This window comes from Chiroxiphia lanceolata, chromosome 12 (genome assembly GCF_009829145.1).
Source record: "Chiroxiphia lanceolata isolate bChiLan1 chromosome 12, bChiLan1.pri, whole genome shotgun sequence".
Classification (NCBI taxonomy): Eukaryota; Metazoa; Chordata; class Aves; order Passeriformes; family Pipridae; genus Chiroxiphia; species Chiroxiphia lanceolata.
This window is the reverse complement of record NC_045648.1, coordinates 16651077-16674495: the sequence shown is the minus strand read 5'-3', so window position 1 is coordinate 16674495 and position 23419 is coordinate 16651077. Positions and strand designations below refer to the sequence as shown.

General features: G+C 45.6%; 1 protein-coding gene across 9 annotated transcripts in view; it reads right to left on the bottom strand.

Moving 5' to 3' along the window:
* The window catches only part of NEO1 (neogenin 1), a 170140-nt gene that overhangs the window by 36606 nt on the left and 110115 nt on the right, over nucleotides 1-23419 (bottom strand). For 5 of the 9 annotated variants that reach the window (XM_032699811.1, XM_032699806.1, XM_032699807.1 and 2 more), the window contains exons 8-11: nucleotides 8354-8573; nucleotides 2358-2512; nucleotides 1566-1714; nucleotides 480-618 (exon numbers count right to left, since the gene is read on the bottom strand). In XM_032699811.1, coding sequence (XP_032555702.1) covers nucleotides 480-618; nucleotides 1566-1714; nucleotides 2358-2512; nucleotides 8354-8573 — 663 coding nt within the window. The remainder of the gene's footprint in view (nucleotides 1-479; nucleotides 619-1565; nucleotides 1715-2357; nucleotides 2513-8353; nucleotides 8574-23419) is intronic. The other 4 variants (XM_032699809.1, XM_032699815.1, XM_032699812.1 and 1 more) reach the window with 1 other exon arrangement.

Here is a 23419-nt window from a genome sequence, read left to right as displayed (position 1 = left end):
ATTATATGCAACAGATTCAATAATACCTGTGCTGGAGTGCAAACAAAGACAGGCAACATTTCCCCACAGGAAAACAATTAAAATGAAAACACTTCAAAACCAGAAGTCTGCTGATATATAAAAATGTTGGAGAACCGAAAAAATAATTTGGAGCTGTTGCATAAATTTATTTGTTTTTCTGTCTGCTCTCGGTACTTCGTAGACTCAGCAGTCCATGAAATAAACTGCGGATGCTGGAATGAAGGACACCATTGTTCCATAATCACGATCCCAGATACTTCTGCAGGTGCAGTAATTTTCTTTCACCCAGTTTGAGAGGCCTCTGGGGAATTCTGACCAAGAACAGCCACACACAACAACCACACTACTAATAAAACAGGGCAACAACGAACAAAACCCATAAAAGCCTGGTTAAAAATTCACTGAAAGGAAATTGCCGGATAATTCCTGCAAAACCGACACGGAATAAGGAGCTTTACCATCCGAGAGGGTGCGGACGACGACGTCGTGAGTGGAGACGCCGGGGCCGTGCTTGTTGTAGGCGACCACCCGGAAGCTGTACTCGGTGAACTTCTTCAGCCCAGTGACCGTGTGGGACAGCCCTGCCACGTCCACGTCCTGCCCAGAGCAAACACACACCCAGTCAAGCCCAGCACCAGGGCTGCAACTACCACCAGTGTCCGAAGAATTCCCGTAAAACACCCAGGAACCCTCGGAGCAGCGCCTGCGGATCAAACCCACACTTATAAACCCCCAGGAGTTGTGAAGGTGCCAACCGTGAGTTTACAAGAGAGAATTCTCCCTGTTCTGTTTAAATCCTGGATGCTGGCTCCATACATGGAAAGGGATCTGGAAACTTGCCTATTAGCAAAAAATTACGACTATAACTGGAATAGTGGGATGCAGAAGCAGAAAAGGCATCAGGTCTATTTTAAACTGATGCAAAAAAATATTTAAAGGCTAAGGAAAATGTATTCTACCCTTTGCTTTTTAAAGCTGGAATCATACTGATATGCAATGGGATGGGAATGGGGCTGTGAGGAGGATTAATCCTCACTATTCTCAGGTGGCAGCCTAAACTTCTACAGAACACACTGGATGCTTTGGTGGAATCATTAGAAAATTTAATCCATTAGATGCTCAGCAGCATCAAAATATCAATTGCTGGATTCAAGACCTCAAGAAGTACGAACAGCTGAGATTAAGGATCATGCTAAAATCAGTAGTTTACCTAATTTACTAAAAACCAGCCTATAAAAGTGTGCAAGCATCTTCTCTGTCATCTGGACCAGAACTGCTAAATGATGGCACAGCTGTAATTTGCCTTCTCTTCCTGGGGTATGATGGAATTCCCCAAAAACTACTTGATGCTGATGAACCCACCAAAATAAGGCATCACAAAAAAAAAAAAAAATTAATTCCAAGACATACGCATTCCATACCAGAATTTTAAATTTAAATATTTCCGTGTTGGAGTCTGTCAGAAAACCAAACCCTCCCCACGGTGTTTCTAGGAATTCAAGGTACACCCATCACACAGGCTGCTAGGGGTGGTGTATCTGTACCTGCTCGGTGTCCTGCCCCTTCTCCATGTAGTAGAGTTTGTAGTTCTGGATGTCCCCGTTGCCCGAGAGCGGCGTCTCCCAGGTGACGGTGACGGAGGTGGGGGAGCTGGAATACGCACGGATGTTGGGAGCCGGGCCAGGCAGCTGGACTGGAACACAAGAGTGGAACTCTGCTAGTTCTGAAGCCTGGTCAGGGATGGTTATTGCAGTGACAACCCCACTGTTCATCACCCTGGGGAAGAGGTGAGTATTTTTCCCATCTCAGCACTACCCATGGATTCACCCGTGGAAAGGTGGGACCAAATGTCTGAGGAGATCCTGCTCCCTGGGTCACAGTCCTTTTGCCTGGAATAACGCTAATAAGTGACAGACTTGACATTTGCCTAAAGTTTTCCCTTCTTCCTTTTTCAGCCACAGAATATTCTGAGTTGGAAGGGACCCACAAGGATCATCGAGCACAACTCTTAAGTTAATGGCTCATACAGGACCATGACCTGTATGGCTCATACAGGACCATGACCATGACCAACTGGGCTAAGTTAATGACAGTTTAAAAGTATTACTTTTATAACAGTTTAGAGAATTTAACAAGGAATGCCTCATCAGTTCCTCTTGATCGTGGCAATAAATCCAAGAAACCCACCAGCCTGGAAAATCTTGGAAACTACAGTCTACAAGTGCAACTTCTGAGAGCATCAACTTCTTCTGGGAAAGGCCATGAATGGGGAAACCAAAAAAAATTAAATCAAAATCAATCCCAAAGTGAGGAAAACTCCAACCATTCCAGCTCACCCTCGGGCTGCGTTGCCACCTTGAGCGGAGCCGAGCTCTCCCCGGGGCCGTGTCTGTTCTGAGCCACAACTCGGAACACGTAAACTGTCTCTGGCATCAGGTTTTGGATCATCACTTGTGTCTCTCCAGGACGACTCGTATTTTCAACGCGTTCCCTTTAGGAAGCAAAAGGTTTAGACAGAGAGACAACCACTGATCAGTAAGAGGGGTTTGGAGGGGGAAGGAAGGAGTCGCCGTGTCCCGTTTGAGCGTATCCCCCATGTTAGTGACGCGCTGGTTTACACCGTGCTCTCTGCACAACACAACAGGAATGTGCCAAAACTGCTGCTGACACACTACTTCGAATTTTGCAAACTTCTCTGGGCAAAAAAAAAAACAAACGCAGTGAAGTAACAGAATAAATTACACTCGACAGCACCAAACCCTCAGCAGTTCTCTGCTATTCCCATAACAGCAAGTGATAATTCACGGTGACAGTTTATCCTGCAACTCTGAAGCCAAAAGAAAAGCTATTTAAGCAGCACAGTCTGCTGAGATTTGGGGCATTTCTGTTAATATCATGGGGCTGCTTTTTCTGTGTTCTTCAAAGGAGCTGTTTTAACGTGTTCTTGTTCCTCCAAACTTCACTGGAGTCCTCCCTGGTGTCTGGATTTGTTCAGGGCACGGCCGTGGCACCCACGCTGGATCCATACAAGGATTGGAGGCAATAGGAGGCAACCTCTCCTTCAGTGTGACCTGTGAGTGCCTCACACTTGTGCTGTGCACGTGGAAGTGGCCTCTACTGGACCTGAGTGGATACTCCAACCTCCAGCAGCAGCAGGGAGGTAGATCCAGGTTACCAGCACCCTGTTGGTCCGAGAGCGCCTATGGAAGGAATGCACTTTGCATGGGAAGGGGCATCTCTGGCAGGCCAACACTTTGCAGGCTGGAAGCCATAATCCAGTCAGGAGAACACATGTTGTGTATGGAGGCAACTGGAAGGGTCATTGCTTGGCCTTCAGTGACCCTCCACCGACCCCTCGGGCTCCCGGAGCCCAACACTTCCCCCTGCGGAAGCACCATCTCACCCGAATGTAGCCCAGGAAACTCCATCAGTTCTTATCAGGATGGAGGGGGAGATTAGAGCATTAATCATTAACTAATGACAGCCTTTATTTCCAAGACAGGCCGCTGGCACCTGAACTCTGGAGCTGCATTTCAACAACAATGGCTCCACACGTCCGTCCTTCCCTGGAAAGAAGCTCCTGCTCCCTGGGAATGTGAACAGCAGTGCTACAAAAGGAGAAATCAGAAACTCCCCATTGAGAAAATCAGGGGGAAGGAGCCTGCTCAGAATTCAATCCTTCCCCTTTGGCCTGCCAGGCTCTGTTTGGCTCTGCAGGGACAATGACTCTCATCCCGTTGTCACCTCCCATTAAAGCATTTCTGATGCAGAAACCTGGGAAGGATCATTCCAGTGTCTCTCCTTCCCACCTCCCAGCCATCCTGCTTCACTTTTTATCACAGTAATACAATGCCAAAATCCCCATTTTAAATTTATTTCTTCTTACATCAACCGGTGTGGTTGATTTAGCGTAACTTGGTTGAAAACATTTTGAAATCCCTGTTGATTTCTGCATTATTACACTGCATCTACAGAGAGGGAAACAATGCACTCACTGTAACTAAACATCTATTTACACTAATTTTCTAGAATGTTCCCCTCCACGAAGCTGAGCTAAAATGGCTCTGCATCAACAGCCGAATTTATTTCAGATTTTTATTCATTTTCATCACTAAGTTTTCCACTTCTAGCAAAACGTTTTCCTGAAAGCATCTTCCCCCATGGAGTTTCCTTTAAGACGAGCCTTAGCTACAAGGATGGGGTCTGAAAGCCCAGACTAAGTGCCAACGGATCCACAGCTGTGGAATAACATCCGGCTCCCATTGACATGCAAAATATTGCATTTTCTGCCTCAAGGGTAAGTGCACTCCCTGATTTTGTCGGGGAAAAAAGATAATCAGCAAACCAAGGTTATTGTTTAAAATTAGAAGAAAAAAAAAATCAGAATTATTTTACTAGAAAGACAACATTTACCAAAAATAAATAGACACGTCAAAGTACTGCAATTTTCAGTAATAACCAGAAATGTGCCTTCACAATATTACGGTAAAAATATGGTGAGATTAATCTAATTAAGTGCTGCATGAATCTCTCCTTTATGCCCTTTCCTGGGGAGCCTGGAGCATCTTTTCTGAGTGCTGCTGTACCTGATGGGATAACAGGTACAGGGAGATGGGCTCCATGAGTAACTGCATTACCCTGCGGATCCTTACGACTGTTCTATGAGTCCAGTTTAATCCCAACTGAAGAGCTCTGTAAACTCCAGTTAAGGTTTACAGCAGCTATCAAGCACCTCAGGGGAGAGCCATCAGTTCCAACCCCCAAACACGGGTTCGTCTGGAAATGCCAAGTTTAAAGTTGCACTTCCTCATAAAAAACAACGCTCAGGGAATTATTAAAAAGAGGATATTGCCTGTGCCAGCCCTGTCAGCTGTGGAGCCTGGCAGGGAGCTCCAGAGACGTTCTGACAGTGTGATTACACACAATTAAACCCCATTTTCTGCCTTTGAAGCACACTACGGTGAACCGTGAATTTAACAGTATTTGAGTATCTCACACATGTAATTTACCCTCTTGTACCAGCAACGTGCTGCTTATTTCTTTTATTTTTGTCCAAATCTTGAAGTCTGGAGTTCTTCTGCCCGAGTGCTTGGCTAAAGTTTCATAGAATTCAACCTCCCTGCAGCACATTTGAATTTTCACACCCTTTCCAGGGGAACTGCCTTCAGGGTGGAATAAACCCCTAACATGAGGATGAAATAACTCTAACTGTGTAAGAGTACTTGGAGTCCTCTAGAGATGTGACAGTAAAGCCATGAGACATCACTACCACATCACTGCCTCAGCAGGAGCCTCTCTGATGTCAACAAGCCAAGGTGGGACAAGGCACCAGCTGGTGACGTTTGTGCAGCCAGGGAAGCAGAAACACATCACCTCCACAGTCATTTCCACACTCTGAAATGCTCCTCTTGGAATCATGGAATGGTCTGGGTTGGAAGGGACCTGAAAGCCCATCTCATTTCACCCCCTGCCATGGGCAGGGACGCCTTCCATCATCCCAGGTTGCTCCAAACCCCTCTAACCTGGCCTTGGACACTTCCAGGGATGAGGCAGTCACAGCTTCTCTGGGCAACCTGGGCCAAGGCCTCACCACCCTCAGAACCAAGAATTTCTTCCCAATATCCAAACTAAATCTAGCTTCTTTCAGCTTAAAGGCATTCCCTCTTGTCCTGTGCCTCCAGGTCCTTGTCCAAACTCCCTCTCCAGCTCTCTTGGAGCCCCTTTAGGCTCTGGAAGGGGCTCTAAGGTCTCCTGGAGCTTCTCTTCTCCAGGTGAACACCCCCAGCTCTCCCAGTCTGGCTCCAGAGCAGAGGGGCTCCAGCCCTCAGAGCAGCTCTGTGGCCTCCTCTGGACTCACTCCAGCAGCTCCACATCCTTCTGCTGTTGGACCCCAGAGTTGGAGGCAGCACTGCAGGGGGGTCTCACCTGAGGGGGCAGAATCCCCCCCTCGAATAAGTTCAAAGGGCAAAGGTGAGGAGCACCCTGTTCCTGTATCTCCTTCCACTGAACAGGTAAAACAAAAGGAAGGTAAATCAGTGGTGGCCAAGGCAGTTGGTCCCTCAGACCCACACTCCTCGTACGCTGGAGGGACTGACGTGCTCCTGCAGCTCAGGACATGAGGGTGACTCTTTACAGCCCTTCACAGATGGTTTAGAGATACCAGAGTACCTACAGACCCCCTCCATGTCATATGGACTTTGTTCATTTCCACAAACCTGACTTAAGAGGTCAATAAATCAAACACCTGGTTTGATCACTGCTCAAGTACAAGTGAGGAAGAGACAACACCTGGGTTCCAGTAAAGCAGGCACTGGAAAAGGTATGAGGAGGCAAAATGTGACAGCGTGAGGAGATGGTACATATGCACTTAAACCACAGCAAATGTACCATCATCTATAATTCAGGGGCTACAAAGAGACCATTTAAACAGGGTTTTGTAGAGCTGAGGAAGGAAGGAGGGTGGCACAGCCAAGCCTGGCTTCAAAAGTCTTTGATTTCTGACTGCCCAGGGGGGTGTGACAGCTCCTCTAGTTCTGTACTCACTAACGAGCAGCATTTCCACAAGGCCCAACCAACGGGTCAAAAACTACCACGGAACATCAAAATGGTAAACTGAGCCTTTTACTTCCTTTCTTCTTCTTCTTCCTTTTTTTTTTTTTTAATTTTACTCTTCTCATTCTCTAAATCCAGGTTGAAAGCAGGACCTCACAGTATTTCCATACTCATCTGTGAAAGGTGTGATACCAACTGTCTTTATGAGGCATTAGAAAAAAACAGCTTCCAAAAAGCAAGTGGAGAACAGGGTGAGTGTGTGCTAATGAAAGGCCCTCAGAGTCTGCACTGAACCCTGATCCAGAAGGGCACTGAAGCAAAGAAAGATCTCACAAAGTCAGTGCAATCACCTGTTTACACATAAAGCACCAGCTTAAGGGTTTGGATGTGTAAACTTTGTGGGTGCCACTGACCTGAGTCCCAAGGGATGCTCTGCAGGAACGAGGAGCAGCAAGTTCTGCAGAATGTCCTGTAACTCCCTAATTTATTCACCAGGAATTATGAGATCACTCTTACCCTTAGTTCTGTTGGTCCAAGAGGAATATTTTCTGGATTGTTACAGATTTGGTATGTAGTGAAAGGGGACAAATTTTGTGTCCTCAAAAGCAGGGCAGGGAGAGGCCCTGAGTCATCTCCAGTAAATCCCTTCCTAAAAACCCAGTGAGTGGAGCAGCTACAACCAGGAACATGGAGGAGGGGAGGCAAGAAGCAAGGATGGCTGGCAAGATCCCACTTTTTTCCTGTCTCATTTAAAATACCTCCAATAAGAATGAACAGAATCACAGTCACAGACTGGTTTGGGGTGGAAGGACCTTAAAGCCCATCCAGTTCCACCCCCTGCCATGGGCAGGGACACCTTCCACTAGACCAGGTTGCTCCAATCTGGCCTTGAACAACTTGGATATTCCCAAAGTAAGGAAGTAGTAAAAAACCAACAACTGGGAGGCAAAGAAAATGTTACTAATTGCCTCAATTAATTGCCACGAGCCTGGACTAGATGTCTATCCACAGAATTAAGGAAGAGTAGAAATTCCCCACTAGCAGCAGTGCGTTTTCCGTTCTCTTCCAATGACTTTGTTAACTTTGAGTCCCATGCTCTCCTCAGTAAGGAGACAGATAACTTTCCCTTGGGTAATAAATCTGATAAGCTAATTTGCAATTAATTAAGCACTGCTCCAAATGATTGTTAGCTCCAGCTTCCTCCAACTTATCACAACAATTGAACAATCCAACTTATCTCGACAATTTGAACCTGTAACACTGAGCAGTAGATCCCGTCAGGAAGGGAAAGGGGTAGATCGATATTATCCACTGGGATAATATGTCAAAAGCTTATGACTGGGAGTAATTAATCTAATTTCTTTTTACAGGGATTATTAGGAGAGAATCAACATTTAACCAACACCTACAATGGCACTTAGCCAACACCTACCACACGTTTGTCCCGGGATCAGGGTGAATTCACGTGCCTGTCGCTCCCACCAGCACGTGGCTTCTGGAGGATGTTCCTGTGCCCGCTGAGGTGGCACTGACAGCAGTGCCAGTGCTCCTGACGAGCTGTGACAGCCTCTGCTGCTCTCACCTTCTAACAGGCTGCTAAAAGCAGGTAGCAACTGTTTGCAGTCAATCAACCCGTGCCTGTAAAAATTCCTACGTGCAGCAACAAAGCCAATAAAACTCAGGGTGCAGGAGGGAGGGGAACACAACCCCTCCCATCGCAGGTTGAACACGCTGGGTTACAACGTTTCCAAGCAAAACCAGAGCGAAGAAGAGTCTTTACCTGTTGATCCCTTCCTTGGTGTAGAAGATGGAGTAGGTGAGGTTGTCCCCCTGAGGGTCTGACACTGGTGGCCTCCAGGTGAGCCTGATGAAGCGGGTGGACACGAGGGTGGCCACGACGTCCCGCGGGGCCGAGGGCAGGGGTCCTGCTGTGGCTGGTGCTAGATGGTCATTAGTGGCACTGGTCAGTGAAGTGGGAGGCAATGTTGGGATGGCAACATCTTGTCATGTGCAAACATTGGGGAACATGAAGGGCAAACATCACCACGGTTTAAAAAAAAAAGAGAACAGGGGAAAAAAAAAACACAAAGAAATAAACAAAACCACGATGGGAAACAAAAGAAAATGAACACACAAAAAAGGCCATTAAACTGAAGGCTGACATGCAGGCAGAGGTAACTACTGACCACTAATGGGGTATTACAGGACATCACTTGGAGCAAGCAGACCAAATCTCCATTGTAATGAAGTGGCAGGGGGAGGGAAGGGTGAAACTGGGGATAAAATCCGACCTCAGGAGAGGACATACCAGCAGCAAACAATACTGTCATTGCTTTGTAAACCACATGTGATACCACACCCTTAACAGCAAAAAACCCAACTCGCATTAATTATTCAAACATACACCCAGTCCCAGTTTTGTACATTAGCTCATTAACATGCAGGATTCATTTATACTCTTCTCAATCATAAAAAAAAATGACAGACTGACACACCAAATTGCTTTAAGTGCAAACTCATTCAGGTTGTGCAATTAAACCCTGCAGTCATTTCATCTGTAGCTGCTTTCTGGAGTGGGTGGGTTCTGCCCCTGCCCAGAGCAGTGACAATCCCAGGGCACTGCACCCACAGCCTCTTCCCTGCCTTTCACCAAGGGCGCTGCTTTCCTGCCACCAACACTCTTCCTGCCTCCCACAACACTCTTCCATCCTTTACAGCAACACTAACAACATAAACAGCTCCGGCTTCGGATTATTCCCACCCTCTCCAAACTTCTCAGCCTAAATCACGTCGTGTTCCTGTGCTGCTACTCCAAGCCAGGGTAAATCCCAGGGATTATTGCATTAAAAGGTTGGGAGTTGACAGCACAATCTGCACCGTACCAAGAGCTGCTCTCCAAATCCTATTAAAGCAATCCATCCAGTAAATCTAACACTGATACTCTGAGCAGCTGGACCCCAATTACCACCAAGTATTACAAGCAGCACAATTAGTAACAAAACCCCAAAGCTCAGGATACCCTGAGTTTTTATGGATTTTTAACTATTTATCAAGCTTAAGCCACCTGATGACTTTTTCCACACGGGAATCCACGCTGCCAAATACATCTATTCACTTATTAATTATGGGAACTAACTAAAATGGCTCTGGTTTTCCAGCAGAGCTGTTGCTGAGAGCTGCAGCATCTCCACCAGAACATGTGGACTTGTGTCTTGACAAACAAGGAGAAAAACTCACAAACAACCTGACTAAAGGAGAAAACATTGTCTGAACGACCCAACCTTCAGGCACACACACTGACAAGTCTTCCATCAACAAAAACCTGATTTTAAATTGTCAAAAAACCCTTGTCAAACCAAGCATCAGCTCACATGTAGGTCTGGAATTGGCAGGACTCTCATTTTTCCTCTTCTATTTCTTAGGGAACTCCTGACAACACCGTAAGAACAAACCCCTGGTTTTTATCAGATCTGCACCACGTAACCACAGTCCATGGGCAGAGCTCAGACAGAGCCCAGAGCCAGGAACACACAGATTTTGGTATTTAAAATCCGGATCACACAGAGACACACTCAAGGGTATCTTCTTAATTATCCTTCCCACACTCTAATAGCTAAAGATCCCAATTAAGTATTCTCCAGAAGCCCCTCCCGGTCAATAGACACCATTAATTTCACATTCATTGCAAAATCTATTTTTATCTAAAACCCCCTATTTTTATGTTCCATAATTAGTTTTCCTGCAGAAATGCACCACATTTAGCTCTTCTGGACTTGGACAGAGCCCCATTCCCCCAGGGTTCCCCTTGCTGGTGCAGATCACTCAGTAGAGCCCTGAGTGAAGGTCAGGGGATCTTCCAACAACCATCCCTGCTCCTGAACAACAGCTCCAGTGCCAATCCAGGACCACAGATGTGGTCCTGGTTACATCAACCAGGCTCCTCCTGTGTTTAAGTCCCAGCCCATGTTAATATTCCCTTGGACTGGAGACCTCCTCCCTGCCCCAGCCATCACTCCTTGCACACTGTTTTCACAGAGGAACAAGGAACTCTGCAGAACCCTCCTGGTGCCCATTGTTTTCCACATTGTCCTTCTTGACTGACTCCCACTTCACTTCAAGTTCCAAATTTCTGTTCACTTTATACTTCAATTGACTACATTTCCCCTGCAGACAGCTTTAATTTTCCACCCTTCTATTAACTAATTACATTCATAATATAATTTAAACCCATGAAAGAGTTTGAGGAATAACTTGTAAGGAAGCTGTTCTGTTATAAAAACAAACTTGTGTTTTCCAGCTGCACCAGCCAAATGCCCTCTGAAGCACCATCTCCTGATCCATCCTGGCAGGATATTTGATGGCTTCACACATTTGTTACCAATACTTCACATACAAAGCCCCTCTGCTTTTTAATAAGAAAGATACTCCAGCACAACAAATTCCTTAAGGCACCACTGCAGTTGCTCATTTTGACTCCAGAAGGCTGCAGGAGATGCATTTCTACTGTATGAACTTAAAAAGAACAAATCCCAGAGAACACCACCAGACAGTTCCTCAGGACAGCTGTGGCTTTTCAGAGCTTGACATGCCAACCACGTCATCTCCTGCCTTACATTCAGACTTTGTTTTTTCTTACCTATCCTGGCAATATTTTCAGGTGATCTGCTTCAAATTACACGTTTTTCATGCAAAATGTGCATCTTACCCATCTTTAAAAATCGTTCCATTTGGTTACAGTGGAGTATTTTTTAAATTCATCTGCTGATCTAAAAGCCATCCCACACACTCGTGCATTTGTCTTCCCCTATAATGAAATGGATCCATCTTTTACTTAAGTGATGTGCACACAGTGCTGAAGAACCTGCAGGCATCGAGATGATGAGTCTGGGAGAGCTGCCAAGATCTCCCAGATCAACAGACACCCAGATTTATCCTCGTGCAAGGCTCAAACCCAGCAACGCTCCTTCCGACACCGTTACAGGGAGAACAGTCACGGACCACAAAAACCTGACAGCTGAAAAAGAAACTGAGAAGCAAACACAGCACAAAGGACCTGCAAACCCACCTGGAGAGGGGCAGTGACAGGGGGAACTCCCCCAAATGCTGCAGGTAAATACCTGCAGCTTGGTGGCAGTTTGGTGCTGGCTGATAATTCTGGGACTGAGTCAGAAGACTGGGTTGTTTTTCCTTGCTTTTTTCCCTGTTCTTGCTCAGAATGCCTGGAGTGCCGTCACTAACTGATTTGTACCCAGCCATGTGAGCAGAGTGCTCGGCAGTGCAGAGCTGTGTTAATGAGTAATTACACACAATTAGCTGTAACGCCAATAAGGAGCAGCTTTATTACCCTGAGCTTCCCAGCTCGGTGGAACAAGGAACGTGTGACACAAGTCTCCTCTTTCTAATGGATCTTTCAGCACTTTTTAAAAAGTAACTCTGGAATACTCTTTGCAGAACTATTCCGGCACAGTTTCACATGAATCTCATTTTTCAAAAAAGCATGTTCAGCAAGTGACATGTGGTTTGCACAGGAATTTATCTTCTGGTGTGCAGTAACAGGGACCAGAAGGATGCCAGAACTCCTGAAACAGGAGTAGTGGAGTTCCACTGCTGCATCCCCCCACTGCAGGGCAGAGCAATTCCCACTGCAGGGCAGAGCAATCCTCCAGAGGGGGTAGAAAAATGGGAACAAGAATTTTTTAACACCATACTTCCAGGCAAGACAACCCCAGCAGGAATCTCAGGGATCCAAGGTAAGAGAACATTCCAATTGCTAATCCTCAAGTCCCCTCTGCCAAGCTGCTCTTTCCAGGGCTCCTTCTGAGCAGACATCAACTATTGCAACTATTTTATCAAAGTATTTTGCACGGTGTGCAAATACCCACAAGGATTTGGATGCAAATAAATGAGATTAGAACAGGCCAAAGTTGTGGGTTTGATCCCCATAAGGGCCATTCACTTATGAGCTGGACTCGATGATCCTTGTAGGTCTCTTCCAACTCAGAATATTCTGTGATTCTGAAATAAACACCATCAATAACTTCTCTAATTGAATCCCTCATTGGCAAAGGCATAAAGTTTTAATGTCACCAGCACTGGGCTGGTGATGTGGAAGAGGCAAAGGTGTTGATCAGCTGGATGCACTGGTGTGGTCCTGGCTTTTCATCTTACAGGAAAAATGCCCCCCTGGTGCTCCCAGTGTAGTTCACCACGGCGGGATAACAAACAGCTGGAGTGTGCCTGGGGTGCTGCTCCATCATTATCACCTCAGGATCTCTGTCCAATGTGCCACACCTGAAGACCGTTCACTGGAATGCCCCGGTTTTTAGTTAATTATTAGAAATATTTTCCATGTTGTCCAGCCCCTCCGGTTTAGATTTCCTTTTTCCTGTGGTACGTTATTGGCACAGTCAGGGCTTCCTCCTGTTTGGCAATAACATCCCAATTATGCCCCTGGACACACCACACAAAGGAACAGGGATGTTATCTGTCATCTGCCCCGCCAGTGCTGCTGTTATCTGAGTGACCTGGGACAGTCCAGCTCCCCTGGGACCTCACAGGGCACTGCTACCACCCACCTCGGGAAGGGGTATTGGAATGCAGGAATTGGGATGCACAAACACTTGGAGAACTGGTCAGTGACCAATATGGCTATTCTTGGCCATATTTGACTGTTTGCAAAGCCCTGGTTGCAGCCCCTGTCCAAGGAGAGCGTCAGGGATTTGGGAACTGTGGCTGAGGCAGCAGGAGAGGCACCAGAGGGTGATCCAGGTGTTCTGGGAGCCCAGCACTGACATCACAGAATCCCAGAATATGCTGAGTTGGAAGGGACCCACAAGGATCCTGGAGTCCAACCCTCAGCCCTGCACAGGCCCATCCTCAAGCAGCTCTTACCCTGAACACCTGACAGGGACCTGAGAGCACCTCCCAGTCCAGTTCCATTCCAAAGGCAGCAAGATCCAAGACCATCTGAGCACTGCAGGAGCAGGAATGGGTGGGAAGTCTCTCCTGATGGGAATGAACACCCTGTAGCTGCACCCTCTGAGGATGCAGATGATGCAGCAGTTGGGAACGAGGCAGACCTGGCCAAGGGCAATGAGCTGCTGAGGAACCTGGGGCATCAGTTAACACACACAACTGCAGGAGGAAAGTAAGTCCTCTTTGGAAGGACTTCAGAGTGGATTTTAGAGCTTTTAAATGTGAACAAATCTTTGATTTCAGCAGCGAAGACCTACCACAACTAAAACAGCAAATCACGATTTTGCCAAAAAAACCTGCTAGAAAAAACATGACCTAGGATATTCAAATCTCAACATCTTTAATATTTCAGCTGTATTCCATAAGAAAAATAATACCTCAGAGACACCAATATGCTTAATTTTGACTTGGGGTGTTCATATAAACACTCAATAAATAATATTTTCCCCATAATTCACTATTAAACTGATTCCAGAAAGGTAATCTAGACTTTCAAACTCTTTCTTTTCCCTAATGCCCTTGCTCCTACATATGGGATCAGTCCTCCCCCTCGGGAACAGAAGGATTCAACTTGGACCAGGATTAAGGAGCTGTGATGCTTCAAAGAGTCAGACTCAAAAAACACTGATTTTCTTACCCTCCTAGTATTTACAAATAACAGCAGCATTGGGCTGCAATGTAATATAACATTATAAAATAACAAAATTAGTAACTCCACACTATACACCTTCAAAATTTTGCTTTCTCTCTTGTTTCTCCCCCGTGTTTTTACCTGCATCAAATTGTAGTTCTTCTTTAAATGCCAAATTCACAACTTTCCAACAGAAGGGACATCACCTTGTCATTCCCAGCTGTTCCCTGTGGGACACCACGTTCAAAGAAAACCAAGTCACCTGGCCCTAGTAAGTTCTCACAGGACAAATGGCCACAGTGCTGAAGTTGATATCAATATAATCAATAGACCAGCTCTAATAACGGAATTAATTCCTTCCCTTGGAAAACCTAATTAAAAGAAGTCTATCAGACTCCTGTTCTTCCACTAAGAGGTACTTTCAGGCAAAACTGAAACAGTGACTAAACAGACATGGCAAGGAGAATGTATTAAAGTGACTTCTCCTGTATAGAATGAACACATTTCCTGAATCTCCTGGAGTTCATAATGACAAGCACCCTGTTTACCTGTAAGACACAGATCTACATCTGCTTGACATAAAACCTCCCCAAATTTAGTGTTTTGTAAACACAATTATGCTTCATGAAATAATTTAAACTGGAGAACTTTGTGTGTGTTTTTGCTACGTAAGGAAACGTGTCAGAAAGAGAAACACGAGAACGCCTGGACCAACAAACACCTCCAGGGAAGCACAGCTGGGCATGGAGCCACTGTCCCTGGCACTGCTTGGAGGATTCAACCTGCAGGAACACAGAGCACACCTGAGGAGCTGACCCACAGCACTGCTCAGTGTGTAACCCTGGTGTAACCCAGGGGCTCAGAAATCAAGCCCAGTTCTGCTGCTTTGTATCGCGGGGTTTGGACATCACCGGCTGGGACCCACTGAAAATCCATCTAATCCTGACCCCTGTGCACAGAACCATGGAATCCCAGAGTGGTTTGGCTTGGAGGGACCTTAAAGCTCATCCAGTTCCAAACCCCACCATGGGCAGGGACACCTTCCACTATCCCAGGCTGCTCCAAGCCCTGTGCAACCTGTCCATCCTTGGACACTTGCAGGGATGGGGCAGCCACAGCTTCTCTGGGCAACCTGTGCCAGGGCCTCACCACCCTCACAGCCAAGAATTTCTTCCCAATATCCCATCTAACCCTGCCCTCTGGCAGTAGGAAGCCATTCCCCCTTGGCCTGTCCCTACTTTTCAAGGAGGGACATCATTATCCTCCTCTTTTTTGTGCTATCAAACTTTTTGCTGCTATTCCATCCTGAATAAACTAACTCCTCTTCCACACAAGCATTTCACCTCGCTCAAGGAAGAAGCTTGAGGACAAGAACTGGACACAGCACTTGGAATCAATTTTGTCCCTCACAGACTCAAAAACCCGAACACAACCCCCCACCCTGAGGAACGGACCCTCCCCCAAACCACATCCCTCATATTCCTCATAAAACGAATCAGAGATGTTTGCTTATTTATTTCCCTATTCCAACACGTTCTGCCCGAAGCAGGCAGGCAAAATGCCTTTTTTTTTAATTTTTAATTGCCTTAGATTAATTTACATCACCACTGGGAATGAGAGCTGTTATTTACTCTTCACTCGGTGCACACTATTGCAAAAAATCCACTAAAAATACATAACAAGCAAATGTTTAACTAATACTCAGTGATTATGATTTTTAAGCATTTATTTGGTTCTATTTTCTGAAGTAAACAGCCACTGCTGGGCACTGAACAAATTGGGATATATAAATATAGTGATAAACACGTCCCGGCCGTGAGCCCGTGTTTGAAAGGAAGTCATAAAACCCCTCCTGATAACGAGCCCTCCTCCCGCTCTCATTTCACCATGAAATGCTTTGGTGGAGAGGAAGCAATTTGATTTTTTCCTGTCTCATAAAACAACCATTAAAGAGGTGTGATGGGCCTTGCTGATGCATTCCAGGGAGCCTCTCCCTCCCACCTGCCCAGGAACCCCCTGGTTCTGACCACATCCGGGAGGATGGAAAGGAAAAAAAGCCCCACGTGGATTTTGGTCACAAGACTCAGGTTATAAAAAAGAAGGAAATAAGCCAAACACACCTCTACCTGTCCCCCAGGAGTTCAAAACTCACTGCTTTGAAGTGGATTTTGTTATCGGAAAGGAATTCCAACCATAACAACATATTGTAAAACGAGGGATAGAATCTTCAAATTCACTGGTGAATATTCCATTTTTTAAGAATGCAGCATTTTTTTTCAACAATCGCTCCTTGAGAAAGGAGAGTCAAAACCTCAAAACAAAACACACCTATAGAACTATAAAACTGCCTGGAAATGCACCCAAGGAACCCTGCCCAGGGTATCCTCTTACTGTAAATATTCATAAATTGAACTTGTATGCAGAATTAAGAAATCTCTTGAGAACAGCAGAGCCTGAAACAACCTGCTGTAATTTGACTTTAACAATAACAGGAAAGCAATGATTTTATTTCAAAAGCAGACGTGTTGTATTTGAGCAAAGCTCTTTATGGAGCACTTATTAATAAAAACACCACGTGCTTTTGGACAGAGCTCGTTTTTGCACCAGCATATTTGAAGATTTTCCATATTTGAAGATTTCAAGATTCTGAAGTTTCCCTGGGCTTCTGCCAGTACCTCATCCTGTCACCTGGAGCAGGTCCCTTGCCTTCCCATGTCTCCTTCCATGGGATCCACAGGGATGCTCAGTTTTCACTCTCTGCACACCCCAAGTAACGGGGCCACCAGGGCTGGAAATGCTACAAATATCCCCAATAATCCTCCAACCAGGCAGACTTAGGACTGAACCACTGCTGTGCTGGCAGAGCAGGACCAGCACATCCCTGGAAGTGTCCAAGGCCACCCTGGATGGGGTTTGGAGCAACCTGGGATAGTGGAAGTTGTCCCTCCCATGGCAGGGGTGGGACTGGAGGGGCTTTGAGGTCCTTTCCAACTCAAACCATTCTGGGATTCCGTGACCATGACTCAACCAGGCAGGATGTATTTTCAAAGCAACAGGCTAAACTGAAATAAATGAACCCAGCAGACAACTCCTGCTGCTCGTGGATCGCTCTGACAACCCCTGATTTTAAACTGCAATCCTTGATTTAAGTCACTGTAAAGCTCCTTGGAGTTCCCTCGGGATCAGACACCCAGCTCCCTGCGTGGAGCCCCTGCAGGGCTGAGCCAGCAGCACACAGGGGGTTTTCTCCAAGAAATAACTTGGAGGTGGAAGGTGATTTCCCTCAGTTTGGGAGCTGCTGACACTTGAACAACTCGGCAGCACCAACTCTGGCAACCTGAAGGTGCAACAGATGAGGCTGAACGAGCTGTTTGTACGTCAAAATTGTCCTTATTTCTGCCAAGCTCTCTATCAGACTTATTTAACTACTTATTAACTACTCATTTAACTACTTTTTTCTTATATGAACTCTATTTTACTTCCATTTAGGTTTATATATACACAAGTATTGTTTTTTTAAGGGAGAGAAGGTCCCCACAAACCCACCTTTCCTCTTCTGGTCTATAACCACACACAGGGCAACACTATTAGATGTGGTATTGGATTTTTTAATTCATTCCAACTGGATTTCTCTGCTAAAAGCCATATGTACCTCCTTGCTCCCTTTAGAGGCCACCTCAGACGCACTGTTTTTACAGGAACTAGAGGAGATATCAGGATGTTTGGGAATTTATATAAATGACACAGAAGCCAATCTCATGAACTAACATTTTTTTTTTACTTTCTATTTTTAAAGCTGTAATGGTTTTTTGCTTCTCCATATTTCTAATTCTAACAGGAAGAGCAAACCCCATCAGCATTATTAAAACACAACTGCCTTCCCCAGCACAGAGGTTGGGAATTTGGCCTGCACATCCCAGCACATGGGAATTCGAGGTTATTCCCTGGATGTACACAATAGAGTTTATAGCAAGAGATGCAACATTTTAGATGTGGATTACTGTGGTCATTGACCACTGTTCAAAACACCTGAACAACGAGATTTAAAAGCAGCTTATATGTGAATTGGTGCTGAAGAAGAGCAAGAGAGAGGACAGGGATGTTCCAAAGGGGAATGTCCATCCCCTGTGATCCAGACCTAGGTAGGACTTCCCTCCTTCTCCTGTATTTTCCTATAGCGCCTTCAGTGATGATCTGTCACCAGGAAAACCACACAAAATCCATTTGTCTTTTAAAGACTTTGGACCCATTAGTTTCTTTTTGGAGGAAGAAGGCGACAGGAGAGGGGAAACAACCAGGAAAAGCCCACACAGGCTCTTCCATTGCAGCGAGAATGGTGACATCCTGCAGCCAGTTCCAGCACCAGACACACATTATTAAAAATGAGATTTCTTTGTTAGATTTATTCCATTTCCTTATGGTATAAACCCCATGAGCCTTTCCAGGTTATCTTGTCAAGGCTGCTGGGGAAATAACTGACACCAGGAGAGGCTTCTCCCAGCTGCACATATTGGAGTGTATGAGTCTTATTACACATGTGACCAAACTGTAAACCAATCCTCTCCCTCTTTCTCCAAATGGCATTCAGCTGTCTCTGCTATTACTGTATAATTTAGCAACTTTGAAATATAAGCAACCAATTAAGGCCATATCCACACGTTTGTTCTCTCCGCTGGTGCGAGACTGACAAAATCTGATATTTTCCTTTTCCAACACGAGCCTGGGATCAATTACAAATTAAGGGTATTTCTGTCAATCTTCACAACCCTTGATATGAGGAATAAAGGCAGAAGAAATGCCTTGGGCAGGCATGACAGATATCAAGCTACAGCTAATCCTGCCATTGCACTCATCTAAAAATGAAAAAAGCACAAACCACTAAAAGCAAACAGCCATCGAGATACACTGAAGCATCAAAACCCTGCAGCCAGTGCTCTTCTCCCTGATTATTTGCATTTTCCCCTATAACCAGATGCAGGCAGAGGAGCCATCAACCATCACTCAACAGCTGTAGCTGCTCCCACTGAACACACTCGTGTTTCCAGAGCGGCACCGCTTTGTTCCCAGTGAACTCCCTCCTGACAATACACTGCCCAGCCAAGCTCCAGGAATACATGAAACAGGAGCATAAGCATCACTGGAACTGGTGGATTTGCTCAGTGATATTGAGGTAAGTGTATCTGCTGATATTACCCTTTCTGGTGGCAAAGAGATTTTCACTGGAGTGAGGAACTCCCTTGGGAATTCAGGATTAGCCAGAAGAGATAAAACGGACTCAAAACCTTCCAGCCTCTTTCCCAGTCACTGCACAGTGTATACACATCCTAACTCCTTCCACTCACACAATGGGACAATAAATATGGAATAAATACAGGTGAAGGACAGAAAACACAGATTAATGTGTGTTGAATGTTTCTCATAATACCTGGAAGCCTTTTGTTCCTCCAGGTTCTTGCTCTGCCCCCCCCACCATTCCTTACGTATTGTTCCTCTTCGCAACATGACACAGAATTTAAACCCAAGTACCTTTTAACCATTAATTCCCCTCATGAAAACCAAAATTACAGAGGTGACAGTCCAAGTGTTTTGAAGCTCAACTGCATAAGTAGCATCACCACAACCCATATTTGTGCCAAGCAGACTTAAATTGAAGTCACGGCGCACACGATCCGGTGTGAATTCCATCAGGAGCTTTCAAATTTCTTTGCCAAGTCAACTGTAAATACAGTCATAAAACAAGAAATGAAAACTAATAAGCACAATCAAAGCCTCCTATAAATTCTGTTATGCCTTCCTGCAACTCACTGCACACTGGCAAACATTAATCTATTACTAATTTAATCTAAATTAGAGCAATTTATTCAAAGCTCATGCCAGTTTTAAACATGAATAAGCTACTGAGTGCATGATATGAGAACTGTTTAGTTTCTCGATTCATCAAGTTAAAATTCAGGAAGTTCGAGATCTAGGGTGGTTTAATCAGTTCAGCTTCTCAATAAGACTATATATAAGCAGGGCCCATAAAGAGGGAATAAATAAAGGTCATTTATTAAACAGGGATTGAGTCAAGAAATGCAACTTACTGAATTCAAATAGCTTCCAGGCCATTTTGAACAGACATGCCGCCATGAGAAACACAAATGCTGCCTTTCCCTGAGGAATAATAGCTAAGTAATGTAAATTAACATCAAAATTAAACCAGAAAAAAAACTCTTTCAGCACTAAAGAGGAGAACACACTGCTGTGTTTACAGAAAATTAGCAACCAAGTGTACACAACCAGCACAAAATATTCTCAGAGTCTGGCTTTGGGTTTGACTGTTTGAAGTCAGTTTGTGATTTCAGATGCTGTTTATGTTCCTGAAACACAACTCTCCAAATGAGACTTCCAAGCTGTTCCTCCACCATCTGAGGCTGGTTTGATTCCCCAGGACTGGGATTGAGGCAGCGACTTGGGAATGCTTTCACCTCCTGTGGCACCAGCACCACCACTGCTCCTTAAACAGTGGGAGGGTCGGGATTTTACATTTGTTGCTCTTAAAGCTTTTCAGGGACAAACCTTCACGTGTGCTGAGTGAAAACCCACGTGGATATTGTGGGCATGTGACAGACAGTGCAGGGAGGGAACTCCCCTGCTCCCCTTGTCTCTTATGATGCCCCTCACGCTGCATTTTCCATTCTCCTACTTTTGGATCTTTCCCCTCCCCGTGAGACCAGCTGGGTCTCTCACAGTTCCCCAGTTTGCAGCCCAGCAGAGCTGGGTGCCCTTAGCACAGACCTGCTGCCACAGGATGGTGTGGGTTGGAAGGGACCTTAAACTTCCAGTCCCAAGCCAGGTCCGTCACCATCTCCCGCTCCCCCGAAAACCACGATCCGTTTCCTTTGAGTGCTTTTACCTCTCGACAGAAAACGTGAATTTTTGTCTGCAAGGCTTTGCAGCCTCACTATTCAGTTTTAGTCTACAAATCATTTCTTCCCTGGTGGACTCTAAGATTCATGAAAGCCACTCCTGAAAACCACAGGGACCTCTTTCCATTTTCCTTCCATTAAGACACATAAAACTGTACAAGACAGAAAGAACACAAAGACATTTCTGTCTGAGTGCAGAAACAGAAGAGTCTGCAGAAGGAACACCCAGAGTCCTTCTCTGTTATTCAATGAACTCTTTTTATCTTGCTCTGGCATTTCATCCACAACACCCTGCAGATTTGTCAAGTACTTCTATAGTCTCCAAGAACTCCATAGAATTCCATAGACTGAGAAGGTTTTTACTGGATTACCTTGACAACAACACTAAATGTCTTGATTCACAATATGTGACTCAAAGAAACACTAAAAAATCACCTCTGTCAGAAGTGGGAGCCTGAGAAGTTACATTTGATATCTGTGAAATCATCCAAAATGGGTCCTGAAGTACCATGTGAAGTGTCAGCCTCGGGGCCTGAACCAGGCAAGGGTATCAGTTATGTTTATGCAATTTTTTACATATGGCAAATACCCAAAAGTGTAACTGGGTTTTTCAAATCAGAGCACAAGCCTGACAGTGCCAACTTTCAGATTTCTTTCAGCAGAAGCCAAAATTTGTCAAAAAGAACTTATCTCTGCCTCCTACAATGGAATAATGGAACTTATCATTATGGAAAACACAGAGTAATTCATATATCTTGATTTAAATAAGGCTTTTGACATCGCATTTGCCATCCAACTAGAGCTGGGAATCTTTTGTTGGCGTCAAGGTAGGGGAGCTGAAATTCCCTAGGTCCCATTCCCTGTGTGTAGAATGGGACCCACAAATCTCTGAGTCTGTGTCAGCCTGAGGTGACCTCAAACAGTCCAGAGCCACTTGCAGGACAGAAATGACACATTTGCAGCACAATCTGATCTGAGTGTGCTGGCTCCAGGACCCTCAGATCACACTTCTGATGTTCTCCACCGTGCTGAGGGTCAGAGAAGCCCTCAGCCCAGCCCAGCCCAGCCCAGCCCTCCCCACCTCCTGTCAGTGCTCTGGGCCTCGAGACAGCTCACAGCCAAATCCTGGCAGAGAAATACCCACAGAAAATGAAATTATTCATGCAGCAACAGGCCTGGACAGAATTCAATTGCACAAAGAAAGCACCAATTTAGGTCAATAAATGATGTCTTTAAAACTCCCTCAGAATTAGGATTCACGTAATGTAACTCAGTGGAGGAATTAATACCATACAGAGCAACTGAAGTGGTGTCAGACTTTAATCAAATGTAGTTTGTAATGTCCAACTGCCACTAGCACCAGACATTAATGTCTCCTAAGGAGATCAGCAGGAAATGCACACCACAAAATTGTCCTGATTTGGCTGTTACATTAAAAATACAGACACAAAGAGGGTCCATCCACACGGCTCAGACCCTCAGTGCTTCTGAAACGCAGAGGTTTGGAGGATCTCAGGAGTTCATCTGAACCCCTCGCTTGAGCAGAGCCATCCTTGATCAGGTCTCTCAGGGCCTTGTCCAGCTGTGTCTCAAATATCTCCAAGGACAGAGATTTCCAACCTTCCGTGGGCAATCTTGAACCACCCTCACCATGAAACTGCTTTTTCCTATTGGAAATTCCTTTTTTTTTGCAGTCTTCCACCTCCACCTGCTCTGTCCCTCCACCCCTGTCTGAGCAGGAAGACACTGTTCAGGATGAATCAAACTAATTTCTCTCAGAGTCACAGCACATCCCAGCACATGGCTCCCAAATTTTCTTGTTAGGTCTCCACTAGCTCCACTATGCCAATGTCTTCCTTGTTGGGAAGCTTAAAACTGTCCTAATGTGGCCTGGCCAGGGCCAAGAAGGGGAAAGGAATCACATCCCTTGAGCTCCTGCTCACCCCACCAAGTCCTTTCTGCTGGCTTCCAGCCTCTCCCACCACCTGGAGTCCCTCAGGGCTCCATGTTTGTTGGTGCTGAACTGGGAAGTTCACCCTAGCCCCACCTCCAGCCTGTCCCATCCCTCTCTGCCAGTGTACTGTTGCTCCCCCCATTCCAGCAGGACCTGCAGCCCTGCTCCAGGTGCTCCCCATCCCATCACTGGGGAAGACACAACACCTCCCAGTCCCAGGATCCAGCCCTGGGTGATGCCCCATGGTCTGGGCTGCTGCTCATCCTTCCCCCCACTACCCATGGCACTGGGAGCTCTCCACACATCCCAAAATCCACCCGATCCAGTCTGTATTTCCCCAGTTCAGCTTCAGGGATACCACTGGAAACAGTGCCAAAG